General features: G+C 46.1%; 1 protein-coding gene across 3 annotated transcripts in view; it reads right to left on the reverse strand.

Annotated features, from left to right (window-relative positions):
* Positions 1-1,017: 1,017 nt before the first annotated feature.
* Positions 1,018-24,495, reverse strand: part of Mcoln2 (mucolipin TRP cation channel 2) — a 57,070-nt gene continuing 33,592 nt past the window's right edge. For 2 of the 3 annotated variants that reach the window (XM_004653653.2, XM_045138101.1), the window contains exons 9-14: positions 23,065-23,214; positions 20,649-20,750; positions 20,447-20,569; positions 8,173-8,379; positions 6,445-6,566; positions 1,018-1,824 (exon numbers count right to left, since the gene is read on the reverse strand). In XM_004653653.2, the coding sequence (XP_004653710.1) occupies positions 1,788-1,824; positions 6,445-6,566; positions 8,173-8,379; positions 20,447-20,569; positions 20,649-20,750; positions 23,065-23,214 (741 nt within the window). In that variant the 3' untranslated portion in view covers positions 1,018-1,787. Of the gene's footprint in view, positions 1,825-6,444; positions 6,623-8,172; positions 8,380-20,446; positions 20,570-20,648; positions 20,751-23,064; positions 23,215-24,495 lie in introns of those variants that run through there. The other variant, XM_045138103.1, reaches the window with a different exon arrangement.

The following is a 24,495-nucleotide window of genomic DNA, read 5'->3' on the forward strand; positions in this document are numbered from 1 at the left end:
CAGTGGCTGAGGCCCTAGTGTACCAATCTCTCTCTCTCTAAAAATAAAGAATAAAATGAAATAGGGCTGGAGAGCTTAGTAGTTAAGGCATTTTCCTGTAAAGCCAAAGGATCCCGGTTTGACTCTCCAAGACCCACATAAGCCAGATGCATAAGGGGGCACATGCTTCTGGAGTTTGTTTGCAGTGGCTGGAGGCCCTGGGAATACCCATTCTCTCTCTCTCCCTCTTTCTCTCTCTCAAATAAATAGATAAATAAATTAAATTTAAAATATTTTTAAAAGAATAAAATAAAATAAATTGGCCCACTTCTGCCATTATGGAACTTCTCCTGGATCTGTAAGCTTCAGATAAATGCCATTCCTCCCATAGACTGTGACTGGTTTGGAAGGTCATCCCAGTGACTGAAGTTGTCTACTACAATGTCTGAGATGGCTCAAGCATGACATCAATCTATGCTCATCGTAAATGTCTATTGAATAACATTGATAGGCTGCCCTATCTCCTTCACTGCTGTTTTACGTGTGTGTGTGTGTGTGTGTGTGTGTGTGTGTGTGTGTACTACGGTGTGTACCTTTGTGTAGGGAGAAAGTGTATGTATGCATATGTGACTTGCAGTGTCCTGTGTGTTTGCCTATGGTGGTTGGAGTAGAATGCCAGGTGTCCATCTCCATTATGCTTCTGCTGAGACTGGAGCTTGTTTCTTTCTCCAGCCCAGGTGGTTCCCTGGTCTCTGCTCCCCTTGCAGAGATTGGGGTTACAGGTGTTCCTGATCATGCCCAGCTGTTGATGTGAGAGACTCAAATCCAGGCAGTTCCAGCACCCCCACCCCTTAGGCCTTCTTGCTTGTGCAGGAAGCACACTTAACCACCGAGCCATCCCTCCAGCCCTCCTCCACTGCCTTTTTGAAACTGAGAAATCCATTCATACGAGCTAGTGAATCGAGGTATCATATGAAACTTTCACTAGGTGAATGTTCAGAGAAACAAATCGTAACATATAGTAATGGGGCTCTACAGTATGATGAAAATAAATTTATTTAAGGACCAATGCACCATATTTCCTTGCTTGACAAAAATAAATCCCCACCACAGTGAAGCTCTGTCGTTAAGATAAGTGACCACTGTTAGTGTAGTAACACAAGTCATGTGTGGACAGTCCAGGATCAGCACAACTAATGACCCATCCAAATGTTCCATTTCTGATCCCCTTGGCTATACTGATGTGAATTTCATATTATGCTGAGGGAGAGGGCTCAAAGGACAACTGACCAGGAAAAGTGTGCTTCCAGAGGTCTTTTTGTCTGAGTGTGATTTTTTTTAACATGGCTTAATAGTTCTCCAACCAAGGAAGTTTAGGTTGGTTAAAGCCAAACTCATCCCTCTACAGATCATGCATTAACAAGTGTCTTCAAACCCATGAGTCACCTTTTCAAACAAGCTCTTATCTGGCAATAGGCACTCGTCTCTATTTGGATTTCACTGTCATTGTTTGCACACTCTGCAATGAGATTTTGTTCATCTCCACAAATGAACAGACTGCTGGAGAATTTCACTGTCACTGTCCACTGCCTCGTGCCCAGCAGTAGCCCAAGCTCTAGTCTTCATCCTCTGAGTTTATAAAGAGTAATTCTGGAACTATAAGTCAGCCATCTGACAGGCACGCCTCTTTCTGGATCCACAATTAGTAAAACAATCCTTTTGAGAACTGCTGGTCCATCAGGGGTCTGTCTGCATTGCTACTGGAGCAGGTTTCTAGATGTAATGGTCTTTACCTCTGGTAAAGGACTTTAGTTAATGAGTATCAAAGGGTCATCACTCCCTTTCCTGCAACAGAAAGAGGGAAGAAGAAGAAAGAAAACAAATGATTTAAGAACAACAAAAAACTGGAATACTCTATATTCTAATCATGCATAGTTTGTGTGAAAAATGAGAAAAAATTAAGGAAGAAAATTTATATTATTTGAGGTTTGAGAAGATACTCCCATAAATAACTTGTGAGCACCCATCATCTCTTAGGACCCTCTGTTCCTAACAGAGCCTTGTCCATGGCTACAAAAACCCGCTTCCCTCCTTCACTTCAAGAGAAAACTATAAAGTTTAACTCACATCTGTTCAACCAAACATTTTCCTGCAAAGAACCGCATCATGTTGGACCTAGAAAACATTTCACAGGGCATCTGGCTCATGGTGATGATATCAGAAGAACCATGAGGGTTAGGAGAGGCCACAGGACACTTAGGACCCACTTGGTTACTAGCAGGGTCTCAAACAGGAATCCAGTTGTTCTGAGGCTCAGGCCAGGGGTTCTGTCAATAACTCACAGGGGATCGATGTATGGTGCTGCTAGATGGCTTTCCTGAAAAAGAATGATCCCCCCATGGCCTGTGTGAGGAAGAATGGTGATGGGTAAATGCTACCTGTCCTCGTCATTAAACATGAAGACCAGACACCAGTCTTGGCGGTGCCCGATTTCTCCGGGCTGCCTCCATGATGTCCCTCCCTGACATTGATTTTCCATTCAATTTGATTTCGTTCTTCTCTTCCCAGCTGTTCAGCTTATCAAGGGTTAATTTTTGGTGGGTCCTAAGTTGTCCCTTAGTCCTAAGTTGCACCACAGTGACACACCACTCCCTGCAGGCCAGGTGACCCTCACTTATTCTCTGCAGGGTCCACCAAGCCATTGTCTGACATTCCTAGGGACACTGTTCTAGTTGACTCCACCAGTGACCACCTTTTTTTTAAAAAAAAAAAAATTTATTATTTATTTCTTTGACAGAGAAAGAGGGGGAAAAGAGAGAGAGAGAATGGATGTGCCAGGGCCTCCAGAGTGCACCCCTTTGTGCATCTAGCTAATGTGAGTCCTGGGGAATCGAACCTGGGTCCTTTGGCTTTGCAGGACAAACATCTTAACCACTAAGCCATCGCTTCAGTCTTTTTTTTTTTTTCCTTTCTTTTTCTAAGGTTAGGGTCTCACTGTGGCCCAGGTTGACCTGGAATTCACTATGCAGTCACAGGGTGGCCTCGAACTCATGGCAATCCTCTTACCTCTGCCTCCCTCCCGAGTGCTGGGATTAAAGGCGTGCGCCACCACACCCAGCCAGTGACTAACTTTTAGTGAGACATGGTAACTGCCGCTTCTGTGTCTATGTCTCTCGTCTTTCATCACCACAGTTCTGCAGCTTACTTCTGCGGTGGGCTTTCTTCTTTCTCTTCATCCCTTCAGTCCTTTCTGGGCACCCCATACTTGGCACCATGCACACAACAAACGTGGTGCACCCCAGGGCTACTTTCTGCTGATGGCACTCCCTTCTTCTCCCCTCTCATACCTAGGCTTGGCAGCAAGGTTCCCATTCTACCCCTGAATCTCATTATTCCACAGAGCTGCCCAAGAAAATAGTTCACTATCACCTAGGGCACGTGGTAAAGCAGACAAGGTCCAAACCTAGAAGAGGATAGTGTTCTAGCCAGCTGACTTGCTGGTTATCATAGTGGTCTGAAAGTAAATGTTCCTGTACACTCGGGTATTTTTGATTAAGCTTCCTACTGAGTCTTCTGCAGATGGAGCCCTGCTCGAGGAGGTGAGTCACTGGGTGGGCAGACCTTGTGTCCAGCCTAAGGTGTGTGTTGAAAGTCCCACTGGGCTTGAGTTCTATAGCTGCTGCCTCTCTGCTGTGAGTGTGTGATGAAGTGAGCCAGCGTCTTCTGGCATGATGAAGCTTCCCCTGGACTCTGTAAGCCTGAAATAAACCCTTTCCTCCCATGAGCTGCTTCTGGCCGAGAGTTTGTTCCAGCAGCAAGAAGGTACCTGCAACCGTTATCTAACAGAATTCACACTTACATTCTTAAATGAAACTCCTTCCTTCTTACAGTTTATGACTGTGGTACTTAGTCATTACTGTCAATCTGATGGGACTTAGAATTACCCAGGAGACATGCTTCCAGGCATGTCTGTGAGGGCGTTTCCAGAGAGGTTTCGCTGAGGAGGGTAGGCACATCCTGAGTGTGGGCAGCACCATTCCATGGGCTGGGGTTTTTCAGAATGAATAAATGTGGGGAAGGGAGGAAAACAGTGGAGTGTCAGCATTCCTCTCTCTGCTTCCTGACTGTAGATGCAACGTGAGCAGCTCCGTTATGCTTCCTACGATGCATGGACTAAACCTTCACACCATGAGCCAAAATAACGCGTTCCTTCCTTAATTTGTTTTGAGTCAAATACTTTTTAAAATATTTTATTAATTATTTATTTATTTGAGAGATATATATAGAAATAGTCAGGAAGAGAGAGAGAGAGAGAGAGAGAGAATGGGTGCACCAAGGCTTCCAGCCACTGCAAACAAACTCCAGATGCATGCACCTCCTTGTGCATCTGGCTTACATGGGTCCTGGGGAATTGAACCTGGGTCCTTTGGCTTTGCAACCAAGCGCCTTAACTGCTAAGCCATCTCTCCAGCCTCTGAATCAGATGTTTGTCACAGCCACCAGACAAGTAATTCATCCAATTATAATAGCAAACCAACTCACAGAGACTCCTTATTGTTGCTCAGAGGAGGCAAATGCCAATTAAGAAAATTAATTTTCCTTTATCCCAGCTTCCACAGCAATGACATAATGCTTTGAGTTTATGAATGTAATTTGGGAAACTTCTCAGAAGATCTCACTTCGTACTTACCACACACACTGTTCAGCTATGCAAATCTTATCGTTGCAAATCCCCAGATGCAGTATGAATTAATTAACAGAAAAATACAACCTGTGGTTTTAAGTAGCAATGATGTTCTACTCTCTTAACATTTTGTTTAGAGGATCCATGAGGAGGGAAGATGTGACTGTTAATCTTTACTGCCAACTGATCACATCAGGAGCAGGTCTGGGAAGGTGTTTCCCACCAGGAGTAACCCAGGGAGGAAGCCCTTCCCCCAGATTGGGTGGCCCTTCTGCAGGTAGACTATATGATATGAAGGCGCTCTGGGAGAACCTAGAACCTGCTTGGCTGCCCATGCTACTTGTGATGTGTGTCTCTCTAGCCTGCCACTGCTGCCATCCTTCAGCGACTCAGCAAGACCCAGATTCTTCAGCCTTCTCACATGGACTGAGGACCAGGAGCTCTCCAGGATCCTTCCAGGCCTTCAGCACCAGATTGGGACCCTTGAGGCATCCAGCCTCATGGATTGAGCAGCTACCAGCAGCCAACGTTAGACTCCCAAGCCCGTATTCTTTTTTTTTTTTTTTAATTTTTATTTATTTATTTGAGAGTGACAGACACAGAGAGAAAGACAGATAGAGAGAGAGAGAGAGAATGGGCGCGCCAGGGCTTCCAGCCTCTGCAAACGAACTCCAGACGCGTGCGCCCCCTTGTGCATCTGGCTAACGTGGGACCTGGGGAACCGAGCCTCGAACCGGGGTCCTTAGGCTTCACAGGCAAGTGCTTAACCGCTAAGCCATCTCTCCAGCCCCCAAGCCCGTATTCTATAAGCCAATTTAATAAATTTCTTTATAATCCATATCCATTCTATTGGTTTTGTTTCTTTAGCCAAAGTATACTTTAAAACAACCTTACCCCTGGCCCCAAGTGAAAACACGTTTAAGAAAACTGTTTCTACTTGATCCCCATTCTAGTTCCCAAACCACTGTATGGGATATTTTGGCCACGGAGGCCCAGGCCATTTTCCTGAGAGCCTAGGCCAGTAGTCAGCAGTGGCCAGGTAGGCAGTGAAGAGCTACTAGTGTGTGCTGTGTTTCTAACCAAGGATGTCAACAGCTTCCTGTCCATCGCATCCCCTGTCCTGCTCTGGGAGTTTATTTGTACTACATTCTGTGAGAATTAAAAAAAAGAAAAAACACTTTGATGTTCCCAGAGGACTTCCTCCAAGAACAACAGCTCTGACCTCATCCTTGTGTCCCTTAAGAGCTCAGCCTCTCAGCTTCATAGACATAATTCATCCTTCTCACAAGGTTCTCTCATAATATCACTAAGAATTTCAATCATGGGGCTGGAGAGATGGCTTAGCAGTTAAGGTGTTTGCCTGCAAAGCCAAAGGACCTTGGTTTGATTCCCCAGGACTCATGTAAGCCAGATGCACGAAGTGGCACATGCGTCTGGAGTTCGTTTGCAGTGGCTGGAGGCCCTGGTGTGCCCGTTCTCCCTCTCTCTCTCTGTATGTATGTCTGCCTCTTTCCCTATATCGCTCTCTCAAATAAATAAATAAAATTTTTAAAAAATTTAAACAAAAGAATTTCAATCACATCATGACACTTTCTATTCACCCTTGTTTTATAACACACAGCCCATTTCTAAAGCCAATTTTGGTTGCGGGGACAGGGAGAAAAACACGAACGGTTTCCTTCCACATGCTGATGGCAGAGCATAATGTTCACCTTGGAATGACTTTCTCGTGGCCGCCAGGCGGCTGTGTCAGGAGCACAGAGATGAAGCACAGTACTGACCTCCTCAGACAGCAGGCGCAGGGCAGCGAGGCAGAGGGCTCCTGCTGGTACCCATCTCGGCTACTGCATTCCTTCAGGAATTCTTGCAGGTCCGTCTCAGGAAATCCATTCTGCTGGTATTTCTTTGGAAAAGCACCCAGCACGGTTACCTTCTTCGCAGAGCTTGGGAACTCACTGCCTTTGTCAACAAACCAAACACAGCTCCGCTCAGATCTGGCAGAGTTATCGCTCAGGGCTGAGAAGTGATAGGAGCCGCGGTGGGTCAGTCGGTCAGGCCCGGGACTAGCCGTGCCGGGCAGGGAACAGTCAAGAGGAAAACTACAGAGCGAAGGCCAGAGGGAGCAGGGGAGACGCGTGTGGAAAAGAAGAAGGAAGAGCTGGACGTGGTGGCGCACGCCTTTAATCCCAGCACTCGGGAGGCAGAGGTAGGAGGATTGCAGAGAGTTCGAGGCCACCCTGAGGCTATATAATGAATTCCAGGTCAGCCTGAGCCAGAGTGAGACCCTACCTCGGAAAAAAAAAAAAAAAAAGAAGAAGAAGAAGAAGAAGAAGATGGAAGGGCATAGTCAAAAGTTGTTAGAATCCTAACAGAGACCAGAGACGTTCTTCCACGGCTCACACTGTCCCCCTAACACCTGCCGGGGACTAACCTGCTTCACCTTTTTATTGGTGACCACTGAGTGGGGCAAAAGGCAGATTTTTCCCAGGAGACAAGAAGACTCTAGGACCCCTTCATTCTCAACAAGGTCACCCAAGTCATTGTTCTGCCTCCATCCAGGGACACTAATGTCAACGACATGAACCCTTGTCATGGTATTTGTCATGGGGCCTCAAGTTCTCTCTTCTGCCATGCCCTGCTGTGAGGACCAACCTCGGTACAACTGACCCCACACACTGGAAGTGTTTGTGTAGGACTGGCTTCCTCCTCAGTTGGTCTGGGAGCAGAGGCCGCCAGCACCCAGACATGGCACCCATGTGGCTCCAGCCCAGGCCCTGAAGTAGTTTTCAACACAATTATGTGCTCTGGGGATGCCAGCTCTGGAGGCAGTAAACTTCCTTCAAGCTGCACATCAACCCAACGGGGCCATCTGAAAGGGTGTGGGACGCACGGGAGGCATGGAACCTTCTCTTCCTCATTTAAAGGAGACTTACGTGCAAGAGTCCATCTCACCCAGTATATAAGGTGTGAATATCTGGCCAGGTGTCAGAGTGGCAGTCACTTCTCATCACTGAAAGTTACTAAGTCCCAGGACGCTACACAGATAGTGCAGTGGTCAGTGCCAAGGGCAGGAGCCTGCAGCTGGACTCACCACGTTCACTTCCTGTCCCTCCCAGCACTCCCCAATCCACCCCGACCCAAGCTACAGGGTCACAGAAACCATGTGTTAAGTGCATTCTTAAACTTGTTCTCCAGCACCAAAATAGAAGGAGTAGTTGGACGGAGAAGGGGTTCGGCGAAGCAGGGGCCGGAGAGAGGAGGCCAGAGAGGGTAATGGAGGGGAATTATGACCCGATTTTAGTATGTTCATGTGTGAAAATTCTCAAGAAAAAATAAATAAATAACAGAAAATAAAACTGGGCTCCAGCATCAAAGAGGTTTATTTTCTAGGAAACCTCAAAAGCTAAATAAAATTATGGCATTGATTAGAAAAAGTATAGCATTTTCTTATGCTGCGATCTATATGGAATTTGCAAGACTTCTGGCTGCAAATGTTGGTGATCACTTACCTTAATGGTGTCATAAGAATCTGTAATAAGTGCAATAAAAAGGCTGAGGATCATGTATATGAACAGGCTGATGAAGGAATATAAGTACAGGCGGCTGAACAGCCACACCAAGACGCTCTTCTGCTGGATTTGAGCAAAGGTTGCAAACATGTCGTCGCCGTTGACCAGAGAAAACAAGCACTCGGCCACGAGGTTCAGGTTCTCAAACTACAGCGTGGGAAACAGAAAGTAGACGCTGACATGCGTACTCCATGCGCAGGAAGCTGTACTTAGATTGCTTTCTGTTTTTGTTAAACCTTTAATTGACAATTTTTGTACTTATAGACAATACATTGTGATCATAATCCCTTCCCACACCACCCACCTTTTAGCTTGTTTACTTAAAGCTGTTTTTTTTTTGTGATAGGTTTTTTTTTTTGTTGTTGTTTTTTGTTTTTGTTTTTGTTTTTGTTTTTTTTTTGGTTTTTCGAGGTAGGGTCTCACTCTAGCTCAGGCTGACCTGGAATTCAGTATGTATTCTCAGGGTGGCCTCAAACTCATGGCGATCCTCCTACCTCTGCCTCCAGAGTGCTGGGATTAAAGGAGTGCACCACCATGCCTGGCATGATGGAAGTTTTATTTTTTTAATTTTTAAATTTTTATTAACATTTTCCATGATTATAAAAAAAAAAATCCCATGGTAATTCCCTCCCTCCCCACCCCCACACTTTCCCCTTTGAAATTACATTCTCCAGCATATCACCTCCCCATTACAATCCTTGTTCTCACATATATGCAGTATCAACCTGGAAGTTTTATTAGTAGAATTATTCATCTTAGAATACCATAAGGACAGAAAACATTATGTAACACCACACATGTGCACATACACATGCACGCACATACACACGCACACATGCACATGTGCACACACACACTAAACTCCTTCACTAATAATCTCTTCCTGCTTCTCTCAGCTTTCTCTAGTGTACTTTTGGAACGTGAGTGATCACAACTAGCAGTTTTGTTTCACGTCCTATTCTTTTACACATAGGGAATGCTTGCTGTCTAATAGGTCATCTCTGGGAAATGTCAAGTTTAACCATATCCCTGCCACTAGATGTGCCGTGTTTGCTATTATAAAGAAGTAGGAATGAGTCCTGGAGAGATGGCTCAGTGGTTAAAGGCACTTGTTTGCAAAGGCTGTGGGCAAGAGTTCAATTCCCCAGTAGCCATGAAAAGCCAGAGGCAGAGTGGTGTGTGCAGCTGGAGTTCATTTGCAATGGCAAGAGGCCCTGCTACACCTGGGCATTCTCTCTCTCTTTCTCCCCACATAAATAAATAATTTTTTAAAAATAGAAAGAGGAATGAACATCTCTATGCATTTTTTTTTCATGTTTGGATTCTTTTTAAATCAATGCCACAAACTGAACTCAGGGCCTTATGAATGTAAGGCAATCACTCTACCATTGAGTCACATCTCCAGCCTTTGGAACCTTTCTTTTTTTTTTTTTTGAGATAGGGTCTCACTCTAGCCTAGGCTGACCTGAAATTCACTATGTAGCCTCAGGGTGGCCTTGAACTCACAGGGATCCTCCTACCTCTGCCTCCCAAGTGCTGGGATTAAAGGCATGAGCCACAATGCCCAGCAATTTGGAACCTTTAAAATGATGTATTTTATTTATTTGAGAAGAGAGAGAGACATAATGGACACACAAGGGCTTCAGCCACTGAAAACAAACTCCAGAAGCATGTGCCACCTGGTGCATCTAGCTTATGTGTCCTGGAGAATTGAACCTGGGTCCTTTGGCCTTGCAGGTAGGTGCCTTAACTGCTAAGCCATCTCTCCATCCCAGGAATCTTTTGTTTGTTTGTTTGTTTGTTTGTTTTAGGTAGGACAGGGTTATTTGGCTTAGGTTGGCCTCAACCTCATGATCCTCTGGCCTCAGTCTCCAAAGGCTGGACTCACAGGTGTATACTGAGGAGAGGAAGACTGTGCTCAGAGGCCTTATGTACTGAATTCCCAGGAGCAGTGGCTACAGGAGGCACCTGGGTCACAATGCCCCTGCCCTTATTGGGGCTTCTGCAAGCTTCAGACATAACCAACCCATGACTAGACTGAAGTAAAAGAAATTCTATTTAGGGCTGGAGAGATGGTTTAGTGGTTAAGCACCTATGAAGCCTAAAAACCCAGGTTCTAGGTTTGATTCCCCAGGATCCACGTAAGCCAGATGCACAAGGTGGTATATGCATCTGGAGTTCGTTAGCAGTGGCTGGAGGCCCTAATGCACCATTCTCTCTCTCTCTGTCTCTGCCTCTTTCTCTCTGTATTGCTCTCAAATAAATAAAAACAAAAACAAAAACAAATTTAAAGAAATTCTGTCTAGTGGACTGATATGACTGGAGGTGTTTCTCAGAGTCACTAATGGCGTGTAGCAGACCCAGAGTGGGTAACTCCCAAGGATGGATGCAGGTCCCCAGTGATGGTAAGAGTCCAGCTGACACAGGAAAGTCCTTACTGGAAAGGAGGGGACTCTGTAGAAAGTGGCACAGGGATAGGAGAAGGGGCTGGGTCTGTGCTAGTTCACTCCTATTACATTCAACAGGGCCTAACTCAAACAGAGGCTCAGTTTTAAACAAGGTGAGTCTGAGACACCAGGCAGGAGCAAAGACGCTAGGTGGTTCAGCCGAAGGTGTGCGCCCAGTATTGAAGGTGTGCGCCCAGAATTCAGGAGCTGGTCCGAGGCAAACACAAGATCCCACAGGAATCCCAGAGTCAGCCATTCTGGCTTGGAGAGCCTGGCAAACAGCTACCATAACCACTAAAACCAAACACCATTATGCTTAATAAACACGTTGTGGGCTGGAAAGATGGTTCAGTGGTGAAAGGTACTTGTTTGCAAAGGCTGTGGGCAAGAGTTCAATTCCCCAGTAGCCATGTAAAGCCAGATGCACAGAGTGGTGCAAGCATCTGGAGTTCTCTTTCTCTCCCTCTTTCCATCCCTCTCTCTCCCCCTTGCCTCTCTATCACAACCAAACAGATGTATATATATTTTTTGTTTTTGATTTTGGTTTGCAAGGTAGGGTCTCACTCTAGCCCAGGCTGACCTGGAATTCACTATGTAGTTTCAGGATGGCCTCGAACTCACAGTGATCCTCCTACTTCTACCTCTCGAGTGCTGGGATTAAAGGCGTGCACCACCACGCCCGGCCAAACAAATACTTCTTAAAAACATGTCTTTGCAGAAAGTGAGTTAGACATTAAATTAATATAAAAAGCTCATAAAGAATAATAATGATCTAACAGGCAAAAGAAAAAGGCTTTCAGAAGCATAGATGAAACAGGTTACTGTAGAGATTTTGATCAAACTTGCACCTTAAGTGTCGGGGCCTGTGTATCTGTCCACTAAGTCAGCATAGGCCTGGAGATACTCAAGGCCTCTTATTACTCTTACCAGGAAAAGGTCTTTCCTTTCAAATCCCACATTTTCTTTGCCATTGATCCCAACTTCCTACGCAAAGCAACATTTACTATGGAATAGTCAGGTACTTAAAGCTGTACCGGTCTTGCTAACCTCGAAGCCTGTGTATTAGGTGCCGGGTTTCTCTGAGTCTACTGTCCAGTCCCACCGGAGACCTCCGTATGCAACTGTGTTAAGACAGAAACTTCCAACAAGTCTCTTTCAGGCCAACCTCCTCACCCTCTGCTCCAAGCTGCACCTGAACTTCATAAAAGGTTGCTCTCCGGTCATTTTACTCATGGCTGTGTACAGCAAAAAGCAAACCCAGAAGGTTGGAGTAAGTTCGTCCTTCATGCTGCCCTTCTTGTCAACATCAAGGTCTCCTTGTCCTCTCCCAAAGCACCGTGCCTTGTCCTCATGGGATCCAGCCTCCTCAGTCTGTCCATTCGAAGTCAACATTTAAGGGTGACCCAAAGTCTACTTCACGGCACACTGCCCTGGCCACTCCAACCCCTTCTCTGTTATCAGCAAGAACCACCGAGTAAACCATGAATTCATCTTCTCATCGCTATCCTACTCCAGTTACACAGCAATCACCACCTCTTGACACTGCTTGTCCCACGGGTAGGCTGTGTGATCTAAAATTTGTGGCCAAAGAAGAGGGTACTCAAATGTGCCCTAAACAAAGATTGCCCCATGCCTTTGCAAAACCAATGACTATGGAGCTTCAGTGAAGCCACTCTCCATGGAGACCTTCAGGGAATGCCCAGTTGGCAAATCACTGAATATACAGGTTATTTAACAGTAAGATAGCCAGTTACCAATATGCCCCCCATCTTCTCCACTAGCCTTAAGACAGGTAAAGCTAGCTTCTGTGGACATCAATTACAACTCTGACGTCATCTCAGTTCTCATCTCTTCTTTTGCAAGTGAGTCAGTTTCTTTCTTCAATTTCAAGAACACACAGACACACACACACACACACACACACACACACACACACACGTGTTGCTGCCAGTTTCAGAACTGCAAATAGCTGGCTGCTCAGTACCTATCAATTTCACGTCTCACTTGTCAGTGTTGATACTTTCAGTGTAGGCACAATGCTTGTCTCAACAGTGTTATTTATAACCATTATACTTCTCCCTTCTTTGTGCACACAAAAATTCTTTGAACCTACCACCAAGTTAAAATAAGATGCTCAATAAATTGACTGATGCATGTTGTATCATTTTAAAATTACAAAACTTGCTTATAAACCAGAATCAGTTTCAATGGGCAAGAAGTAAACTTAAATATACCCAAGGGCCGAGCATGGTGGTGCACACCTTTCATTACAACACTCAAGAGGCAAAGAGAGGAGGATCACTGTGAGTTCAAGGCCAGCCTGGAACTATAGAAACTACAGAGTGATACCCAGGTCAGCCTGGGCTACAGTGAGACCCTACCTCCAAAAGACCAATATATATTTATATTTTTCCAGGAATGGTGGCACATACCTTTAATGCCAGCACTCAGGAGGTAGAGGTAGAAGGACAGCTATGAGTTCAAGGCCAGCCTAAGACTACATAGTGAATTCCAGGTCAGTCTGGGCTACAGGAAGACCCTAACTTGAAAAACCAAAATAATCAAATTGGGCGTGGTGCACATCTTTAATCCCAGCACTCAGGAGGCAGAGGTAGGAGGATCACCGTGAGTTCAAGGCCACCCTGAGACTAAATAGTGAATTCCAGGTCAGCCTGAGCTAGAGTGAAACCCTAACTTGGAAAACCAAAAAAATAAAAAAATAAAACCCAAAATACTCATACATATATACCCATGGTAAGGTCTTTAGGTGTCTCCAGTTAGAAGAGCACAGTGATAGATATTGCCTTGGCTCTCAAGAATCATAAGCCTATTTATGTGTTAAGTACTTTTCCTTTTTCCTTTTTTCTTTTTTGTTTGTTTTTTCAAACAGTTTCCAGGCTGACCTGGAATTCCCTATGCAGTCTCAGTGTGGCCTCGAACTCATGGATTTCCTCTTATTTCTGCCGCCCAAGTGCTGGGATTGAAGGTGTGGGCCATCACGCCCAGCCCTGAGTTAATTACTTTTCTGGTTGTTGCCAGTAAGTACATGACAGGGAGGAACTGCAGCAGGACGGGTTTCTTTAGCTCTTGGTTTGAGGGGATACAGCCCGTCATGGCAGGGAAGGGGTGACAGCTGGTGGCTGTGTGGCAGCAGATATGGCAGCCGCCGGCTCACATCTCGGTGGACCGGGCAGCAGAGGAAAAGGAACACCAGGCCCCTGCTGGTTTGCTTCTTTTTATTCATTCCAGGACTCCAACCCATAGACTGATGCTATGCACATCCAGGGCGAGTCTTCTCTACCCAGTGAGACTTCTCTAGAAACGGCCTCCCAGACATGCCCAGAGGTGAGTCTCCAAGTCCAGTCAAGTTGATAAGGATAAGTCACCCATCACACCCAGGACAGGTTCTGCTCTCTCTTCAGTAAACGTCAGGAGCATCTGCCCCATTCTATGCCTCAACCTGAGCATTGGGAATGTGGTGATGAAGAAGAAACCAGTCTGACTTCCCAGACGCACGGTGAGGAGAAGACAGTAATATACATGGATATTCCCATAGGAAAGCCATGTTGGCTATGGGACTATGGGAGCAGGGGAACAAACATTCATTTCATAAATGATAATTTTGTGAGCCAGAAAGAACTTTCAGGGCTGTAGAGATGGCTTAGTGGTTAAGCACTTGCTTGTGAGGCCTAAGGACCCCGGTTTGAGGCTCGATTCCCCAGGACCCACGTTAGCCAGATGCACAAGGGAGCGTGCGCATCTTGAGTTCATTTGCAGCGGCTGGAGGCCCTGGTGTGCCCATTCTCTCCCTCTCTCTCTTCTTCTCTCTGTATGTCACTCTCAAGTAAATAAATAAAAGTAAACAAAAAATTAAAAATATTTAAAAAAAGAACTTTCATTTGAATGCAAACATAACCTGAAGTTGTTTATGTCAGAGAATGATGCAATGTTTGCTTCTTAAGAATCTCATGCAATATTTAGGTAAAAGGTTTTAGCTGCCTCATAGTTACTTGAAATAAGAGAGGTATTTGGTTAAAACCAGTAGCCTCGGAAATTTTGGGGTTTTACCCATGGCATCAGCAAAAAAAAAAAAAAAAAAAAAAAAGGCCAGTAATTTTTCAGTGCCTCGGTCTTATTTGTAAATGAGGGTAAGTGCAGCACTATTATTTATGCACCATAGTAAAGAAAAGTCCTCCGGAAGTGGCAAACATGAAAGCCACATTAGAGGAGTGTTCAATAATTCAGGATGAGGTTTGGTAGAGCGTCAGCAGTCTAGCCCTCCACGCCCCTCACATCTTCAATGGGCACGGTGCCAAAATCCATTAGCGCGGGGAGCGAGCACCCGTGTGACCCGGCTCGGCTCCCTTGAGTCGTTCCGCTGAAGTTACACGTGTAACAGAAGGAAGAAAGCGAAAGCGCTGGGGGCTCTGGATGCCGATCAAGAAACTGTAGCCTCGAATTAGAATTTTCCCGACACCTCCTCCTCCATGGAGTTCTTGTGCTTGCTTTAAAGAAAGGACACCACTCACACTCACGGGTGCTAACAAAAGCGGGAGATGCTTGCAGCCGTGCTCAGCCTTTGTAGAACTTGAGTAACGGTGAAGGTTCTGAGTGAATGGACGCCTTCACAGCACGAATGTTCTGACGGTTTGCGACACCCGGAAAGTGGCGCTGCTAGGGGCAGTAACGTTTTCGGACTTGAGATTCAGAGCAGAAAAGCATGAAATTCCTCCACTCCGCTGAGTTGTGCATCTATTCAATAACCCAACTATGCGTTCCCCTCCCGCCTATCAGCTGGGCTGGAGATGGGGGTCAGCGGCCAAAACCACGCCTGCTGGGTAAATGTCACAGGTGTCATCGAGTCTTGTTGCTGAGACAAAATACCTGATAAAAGGGTGGTGAAATGGTCCAGCAGTTAAGTCGCTCGCCTGCAAAGCCTAATGAGCTAACAACTGGCGTTCAATTCCCCAGCAATATGTTAAACTGGATGCATAAAGGGATGCACACATCGGGAGTTCATCTGCAGTGGCACCAGGCCCTGGAGCACCCATTTTCTCCCCCTCTCTCTCCCTCCCTCCCTCTCTCTCTCTCTCTCTCTACTTGCAAGTAAATAAATAAATAAAGCTGGGCTGGAAAGATTGCTTAGTGGTTAGTGCTTGCCTGCAAAGCCTACGGACCCACATTCAACTCTCCAGTTCCCACATAAGCCCGATGCATCAGGGACACAAGCGTGCAAGGTCGCACATGCGCACAGGGCGGCGCACGCTTCTGGAGTTCAATTGCAGGGGCTGGAGGTCCTGGTGCACCGATTCTCAGTTCTCTCTCGCTTGCATAAAAAAAAAAAAAAGGCCAATCTGTTGGGCTTGCCCAATAAAAATAAAAAGTAAACAAAGTGGATGAAGATCAGCTTAAGTTTATAGTTCCAGGTTATGGTTCGTGGCAGCGAAGTCATTGTGACCGGAGCTGGTCGCTCTCAGCCCTGCGTGGTGGAAGCTACACAATGAATGCTAAGCACTCAGCTACATCTTTTCTTTGACTGTGGTCCCCGATTCCAGATCAGGAGTGTTACCACAGATGGGGTGGATCTTCCCACCTTAATTATGCTAATTATGATAATCCCTCTCAGAGGAGCACTGAGGATTACATACACCTGTGAGGATTACACCTCACAGGTGACTCTAGGTCCTGGCAGGTTGACAATCAGTATAAGCCATCACACACCCCTCATCCTTCTGATGTCCAAGGAGACAAAGGAAAGATAGCATTAAGGGGGAAACTTGTATAAGGGAACAGCGTCCAAAACAGTGGTCACTCACCTAATGTGACTTTTGAGTACCTGGCATACAGTTTGTTCAAACTGAGATGTGTGGGCCTGGGGATGTAACTCAGTTGGTAGAGTGTTAGCCTAACAGGCATGAGGTTCTGGGTTCAACCCCCACAACAACATAAACTGGGTGTGGGGGTACATGCCTGAAACCTAGCAGTTGGGAGGCAGAGACAGGAGGATCGGGAGTTCAAGGTCATCCTCTGCTACATTGTGAGTCTGAGGCTGTGGTGAGGATATACCACATTTCACCAGATTTCAAAGACTTGGTACAAAAGAAGGAATAAGACATTAAGGTAGTTTCTACTGCTCACATGCCGAAGTAATATTTGGACTATGCTAGATTTGATAATTAAAGTCCATTTCATCGATTTCTTCCTCATTTTTTTTAGTGTGGCTACCAGAGTACTCTAAAGCATGCATGTGACTCCATTTATGACTTATGTGACATTTGTGGAGGAAATACTGGCTGGCAGCTTCCCAGTGTCACCTAGATCTTTTGGAAGGACAACGAGGCACACGTAGTAATGCAGTCAAGGTCACCGAACAAATGACCTCATCTTCCCTGCGTGATCTTGACCTTCACATGAAGAGGATGAGACTGAAGCAAAAGCTTCTCACTCACAGGTGAGCCAGAGCCCCGCGCTCTAGCCAATACCAAGAAACCCCTTTCAGAGTGCTGATTGAAGCCAGTACACTGCAACCAGCCACCCCTGGGTCTCAATGCCATCTCTGCTGTCTGTGAAGAACCTCAGAAAATGACTCAACACAGGCGTTCTTATGTTCTGTAAAGGTTAATGACATCTTCCCACTGGGAAGAGAAGGGGAGGTGTTGTAGTTCAGATCTCAAATGACCCCCGAAAGCACATGTGTTAAAGGGTTGGTCTCCAACCCGTGACGCTGTTTGGGTACCTTTGAGAGGTGGGGCTGCATGGAAAGAAGCTTGGCCGTCAGGGGTGTGCCCTTGAAGGAGGCATCGGGATAAGGAGCGCCCTGTGCCGGGCTTCCTCTGCCATGGGCTCCACCCTGGACGTACCAGCCTCATACAGCCCCAAAGGTAACAAGAACCATGAACTGACACCATAAGATAAAATAAATCTTTCCTCCCCTAGAGGCGGTTCTGTCAGGCATTTTCTCACACTGACAGGAAGCCAAGAGGTGGGTTCACATACCAAGGGAGAGGAAGAAATTGACCACCAGGCTTAACAAAAGACGGGGCACTGGCGCCATGTAGTAAATTAAAGCAACGTTAACTGAGCACCTTCCAGAATAACAATAAGGGCGGGAAGACCGGCAAGGAGCAGGGTAGGAGGAGATTTAAAAAAAAAAAAAAAAATCAGTTGTCCTGAGGTCTTGGAGACAAACAAGGAATTAAAGTCAGAGCTTTGGGCCCCGTATTTTTTCCACACAGTGCAACACTGCCCTCCAGCGTCAGTGACGTGGAATCGCACTCAGAGCCGGAGGGGCGAAGCTCGGAAAAGACAGGCAGCTTCCTAGTTATGAAAAGACGAAGGAATTTCCCAGGAGCGAGATATCATATCAAAGGACAGTTTTTACTCACAAGTCCCCTTTAATGACCAAACCTAGACTTGGTAAAGCAATAACAGCATCAAGATTTTTTATTAAGCCGGGAGTGGTGGCACACCCCTTTAATCCCAGGGAGGCAGAGGAAGGAGGACCACCGTGAGTTTGAGGCCACCCTGAGACTACATAGTGAATTCCAGGTCAGCCTGAGCTAGGCTGAACACCCCCCCCCACCTCGAAAAACCACAGAAAAAAATTTATTATTGATCAGAGGTTGACATTTTGTTAATTGTGCCATGTTTCATGTAAGAAAACTAGTCCTTGGGGGGGGCATATTAAATGTGATACTTAGAGAGGAAAGGTTGGGCATACAGGCCACCAGGTTTTATTTTGGTGGGACAACATAGAGCTTTTGAGTTCTGTGCATAATTTGCTGTTTGTGGAATGCTTACAACCCCATCTCATCACGAATTTTGGTTAATGAAATGATCAGGTCAAACTTAAAGCTAAGATATTACACAAATGTGGAAGCCATGGTTAAATATTTAAAATTTTTTTTGCCTCTTTTCTCCCTTTCTATGCGCTGAGGACGGCAGTGTGGGGTGGGGCGGAGAGAGCAGGTGAAGATGACATGGAAAATGTGCCTCATGTGCAGCAATGGCAGCTGCTATTTTTTTTTTTTATTTTTTATTTATTTATTTGAGAGCGACAGACACAGAGAGAAAGACAGATAGAGGGAGAGAGAGAGAGAATGGGCGCGCCAGGGCTTCCAGCCTCTGCAAACGAACTCCAGACGCGTGCGCCCCCTTGTGCATCTGGCTAACGTGGGTCCTGGGGAACCGAGCCTCGAACCGGGGTCCTTAGGCTTCACAGGCAAGCGCTTAACCGCTAAGCCATCTCTCCAGCCTGGCAGCTGCTACTTTTGTCCCTGCTGTTGTTCTGCAGCCACAGAGACGTGGCGGAAAACACCCAAAGATGCGATGGCCTTTTTCCTTGTGGTCTGAAAATATCACCTACCAGTTTTATTTCATGATGTGTCTACCAACCAACTATGTCTATATCTTCACACACACCACCATCTGCCAAGTCACCCTGTGTTTCTGAAGATGGCCTAGAACTCACTATGTAGTCCAGGCTGGTCTTGACCACACAGCGATTCTTCTGCCCCAGCCTCCTGGGATTATAGCCATGTACCGCCACACCCAGCTAATTTTATCATTGTACAACATATTTCCATAACTTTGACAATCCTGGCATTATGATACTGCCTGAAATTGAGTGGTACTCCAACTCAGAATTTTTTGTTTGTTTTTTTGAGGTAGGGTCTCCCTCTAGCACAGGCCAACCTCGAATTCACTACGTAGTCTCAGGGTGGCCTTGAACTCATGGTGATCCTCCTACCTCTACCTCCCAAACGCTGGGATTAAAGGCGTGCGCCACACGCTCGAATTAAACTCATATTTTGATCTTTAAGGAGACACAAGGACAGGGCTTGGAAATGGCTCAGCGGTTAAAGTCACTTGCTTGCAAAGCCTGCCCTCTTGAGGTTCAACTCCCCAGCCATCCCTGTAATCTGGATGCAAAAAGTGGTGTGTTTGCAACAGCAAGAAGCCTTTGTTGTATCTATGTGCTCTCTCTTCCTCTCTCTCTTTCTCTCTCACACACACATATGCAAATGAACAAATAAAATTTAGAAAATGCTGCAAAGATGACGTTGTGATCAAAACCACTGCAAAGACGTGTCTTCACTTCAGAGCCCAGAGTGCTGCCCTTGCTGCCGTGGGACCTGTCTTCATTTTAATCAGAAATAAAATGATCAGGGCTGGATAGATGGCTTCACGGTTAAGTGCTTGCCTGTGAAGCCTAAGGACCCTGGTTCAGGTTCAAGGTTCGATTCCCCAGGACCCATGTAAGCCAGATGCCCAAGGGGGTTCATGCATCTGGAGTTCATTTGCAGTGGCTGGAGGCCCTGGCGCGCCCATTCTCTCTCTATCTATCTGCCTCTCTCTGTCTGTCTGTGGCTCTCAAATAAATAAATAAAAATAAGCAGAAATAAAATGATCATTCCAATCCTAGTCTTTACCCACCTCCATTCACCTCAACCAATGGGGATGAAACCCCTAATGCTGCAAATGAGAAAATTTCTGTGATTATTTCCTTAATTCTCATCTCTACCGCAAGTAGTCACGTGTCAAACACTCATTTGCCAACAGCTGAGTGAATGTGTGACCCCCATAAGCGAGACCCAGGAAACAAAGCTCTTGTTGCAATATCCTAAAGGCAAAAGGGGAAAGACAAAAAGAAATGGAGAGAAAGCTGATTGCTGACATCATGTGTGCACGCTGCAGGAAGAGAGGCAAGGTCCGAACCAGAGACCCTCATCGCCTGCAGCGCGGAAGTCAGAGCGCGTGCTACCCACCTTCTTGTGGTACGGTCCTAAGACGATCCAGCCGCAAAAGGTGTAGCCCAGGTAGGCCATGCCAGCACAGGCACAGAACCTCAGCACTTTGGGCAGCGAGGCCTGCATGGTTAAGATGAGCACCTGCAAAACAATGGAAGAGGGGATGGAGCGGGCAGATGGAACTAAAGAAACGAGACGCCTCCATCACAACGGTACTTACGTTGTAAGTTTGAAAGTAGCCCAGATATCTGATGACTCCAACCCAGACAAACAGCGTGGATGTCCCGAGCAGGATGCTGCACAGATCATAGCTGGTGAGGTTCTAAGAAAGAAAAAAAATCCACAAACACGGTGTGGACACTGCTCCAGTCCACTTGGATTATTTACCACATTTTAAATGGATGAGAAGAACATACTCTGTCCCTGCTGCTGAGAGGTTTTGTATAAGAAAAAGAAAAGCCAGATATTGTGGTACAAGGGAGGCTGAAAGAGGAAAGGAGGCTGAATTCAAGGCCAGCCTGTACTACATAGTGAGTTCCAGGCCAGCCTGGGCTACAGGGCTATCATAAAGGAACAGGAAAGAAGCCGGGCATGGTGGTGCACGCCTTTAATTCCAGCACTCGGGAGGCAGAGGTAGGAGGATCACTATGAGCTCGAGGCCACCCTGAGACTATATAGTGAATTCCATGTCAGCCTAAGCTAGAGTAAGACCCTACTTTGAAAAAACAAAACAAAAGAACAGGAAAGGAGAAGGAAGAGGCAGGGGTGTGTGTGTGTGTGTGTGTGTGTGTGTGTGTGTGTGTGTGTGTAACACACACACATGTATATGCTAACACAGCGCTTCATGGACTCACTTGCCAGAGGACAACACCAGTGCCCACTCCATCACTCGTCCACCTGTTCCCTGCCCTTGAGACAGAGGCTCTTACTGATCCTGAAGCTTGCTGAGCCCCAGCAACTGTTCAGGCTCCTTATAGGACTGAGGTTACAGAAATGTGTGGCTATACCCAACTGTTTACATGGGATCTGGAGACTTGAACCCAGGCAGTCTCAGGCCCCCTCAGGCCCTCAAACTTGACAGGAAGTGCACTTAACCACTGGGCAATCTGTCCAGCAAGAAAGGGCAGTTTGAAAAAAAAAATTTTATTTCCTTTTACTACTCCAATGGGTTGAACTGATTTATTTCTAAACAACATCTTGGAGTAGTCATTGTCTTTACCATTGACCATGCACAGCATGGGTGATGGTGTTTGTTACATGATAAACAACACCGTTCAGCACTGGTAGAAATGATCGCCAACGTGGTTTGTTGACACAATTCCCGCTCTCCCCAAATTCTAGCTCTCAAACAATAAACTCTATTCTAATGCAACATGCTTCATGCAATGAAAGATATAGGCAACTTGTCACACAGGCTTCCCAAGGGGGTGATTCAGAGCCAAGCCACACCTGTAGCACAGACGGCAGGCTCATGGACACGTGCTGAGCAGGGGCTCAAAGCTGAGAAAGACACGCTGTGTTCTGGAAGGGAGAGAAATGGAGCCTGGTGAGGGAACCTTGGAAGCCATGCTGAGGGAAGGCCACATCATCTTTGGTAGGTCCTCAGTGGTAGAAAAAATTATAACAGCAAGATGGACACTTCCAAAAACCTACCACCAGCTTTATAAGTGGATGTGTGGGACAGAAAGCTAAAAACAGGAGCTCCAGGGGGCTGCTGAACCAGTCAGGCCTGAGAATACATGGGCCTGATGGAAACCATAGGTAGCCTGGGTAGAGAACAGCTTGGTAAAGGTGAGAACAAATAAACTCATTTATATAACATGTCAGGCTTTGGTAGATAGTCAAGTATTCTGGCCCCTCCCCATTCATCGCAGGACCCAACCTCACAGATCCCTCCTCAGGGATGTTCAGGGGAAGTGACTGGTTTGGGTGTCAGCTACTCCTTTTGAAACTTAACAAATAAATAATAAATCAACACATCAATAGCCTGTGGTGGTTTGAGTGAAATGCCCCCGCCCCCATAGGCTCATGTGTTTTGAATACCTCATCCCCAGCTGGCAGCAGTTTGGGAAAATTGTGGAGCCTTTGGGAGGTGGAGGCTTGCTGGAGGAGGTGTGTCACTGGGGACAACTGGAGGTTTATTAGTCCAACCCACTGGGTGTTCAGAGCTAGCTCACCTCAGACGACTTCCTGCCTGCTGATGTGACAAGATGTGATGTCCTGCTGTCTGCTCCTGCCGTGCTTTCCTCACGTGATGACACTTCCCCTCAACACTGCAAGCTAACAACAAACCCTTTCCTTCCATAGGCTGTGGTTAGTCAGGATTTTTGTCCCAGCAATTGGACGATAACTCTTACATAGCCCACCTAACCTTCTCGAAGTTCCAGTACTATTCTGAAGGTCTTACCATATTCCCTACAGGACAGCCACTGCATGTCATTTTCCACAGTACAGTGCACCAGCTAACCTCCTCTACCTCCCTTTCTGAGCATGGAATAAAGAAAGCCTCATCTTACAAGTGAGAGAAAAGAGCCAACATGGGAGTCAAATTGACCTCCAGCAGGAGTACGTATCTTATGATGCCTGAGGTCGTCAGAAGGACAGAGGAGGAAAGGTTTTAAATGGGGTTCTCTTACCTTTGCCTTGATTTCCATTTTTAATATGGATCCGATTATTGTCATGAGGTCGCTGACAATCACCAGGATGTACCACCCATTGACGAACTCCCACTGGTCCGCGTCACACACACGGCGCTTGTACTTGTCCAGGAAGAAGTTTAGAAATCTCTACAGCAAACATTTAAAAGGCATTTCTTACAAATCACACTGCTCTCTGCAAGGAGAAGACAAGAGCCACCAGCGCTCTGACCTGGAGAATGACATGGCAAGACCTCTTCCAGTGTGGCAGATCCCCTTCACAGGGGACACACGGGCACATACTATCTCCCATTGTCTCCCCCAGAAGGAAGCAGTTGAGGATCCACAACACTAACTGCATAAGCTCACGTTTCAGCAGAGCTGACCCACAGCACATCTTGACCACTTTGCATGTCATCAACTTGTTCAAGCTGCCAACAACCTTAGGAACTGGGGTATTGTTCCCTCTGCTGTCCAGATGTGGAGACTGAGCCAAACCCAGATCTGAGCCCAGGCATGTGAGTTGCAGAGCAGACTCCCAGTGCTGTCCCGTGCACTTGGGCAGAGACAAGGCTTTGACCTTGACTTAAGAATATCCAGAGGGGCCAGGAGTGGTGGCACATGCCTTTAATCCCAGCATTCAGGAGGCAGAGGTAAGAGGATCGCCAAGAGTTTGAGGCCACCCTGAGACCACATAGTGAATTCCAGGTCAACCTGAGCTAGAGTGAAACCCTACCTCAAAAACAAAAAACAAACAAACAAAAAAAGAAACAAACAGAAAAAAAAAAAAAGAGTATCAAGAGGGTTGAAGGGCAGATCAGAGGTAGCGACTTACAAAGGAACTTGACAAAAGTCAACATTGTAGGAACCAGAGTATAGACTATTTCCCTTTTCTATAGATGGCATCCCAGTGACTTCCTATTTCCCCAAACCCAGTAGGATCTTATACAAATGCACTAAAGGTTGGATTTGTGGGGAACTGTGACATATATTCCTAACAGCCCTGAGGTATAAAGGTAAAATGAAACTATTTTAAAAATAGAATAAGGGCTGGAGAGATGGCTTAGTGGTTAGGCATTTGCCTGCAAAGCCAAAGGACCTTGGTTCGATTCCCCAGGATCCATGTAAACTATATGTGCAAGGGGGCGCATGCATCTGGAGTTCGTTTGCAGTGGAAGAAGGCCATGGTGTGCCCATTCTCTCTCTCTCCCTCTCTCTGCCTCTTTCTCTCTCAAATAAATAAATAAAATAAAAGTTAAAAAAATTAGAATAAAAGCATTTAGTACCTCACTCTACCATATCACCATATCTCCTTATCAAAATGAACTCTGATTTGAAGACAAAATTTGGGACCCACTTATGATATTACTCTGAGTTAAGATCATTTCTATGTTTAGAAATTTGTTCTAGAGACTTTCAAAAGCTTTAAAG

This window comes from Jaculus jaculus, chromosome 19 (assembly GCF_020740685.1).
Source record: "Jaculus jaculus isolate mJacJac1 chromosome 19, mJacJac1.mat.Y.cur, whole genome shotgun sequence".
NCBI lineage: Eukaryota > Metazoa > Chordata > Mammalia > Rodentia > Dipodidae > Jaculus > Jaculus jaculus.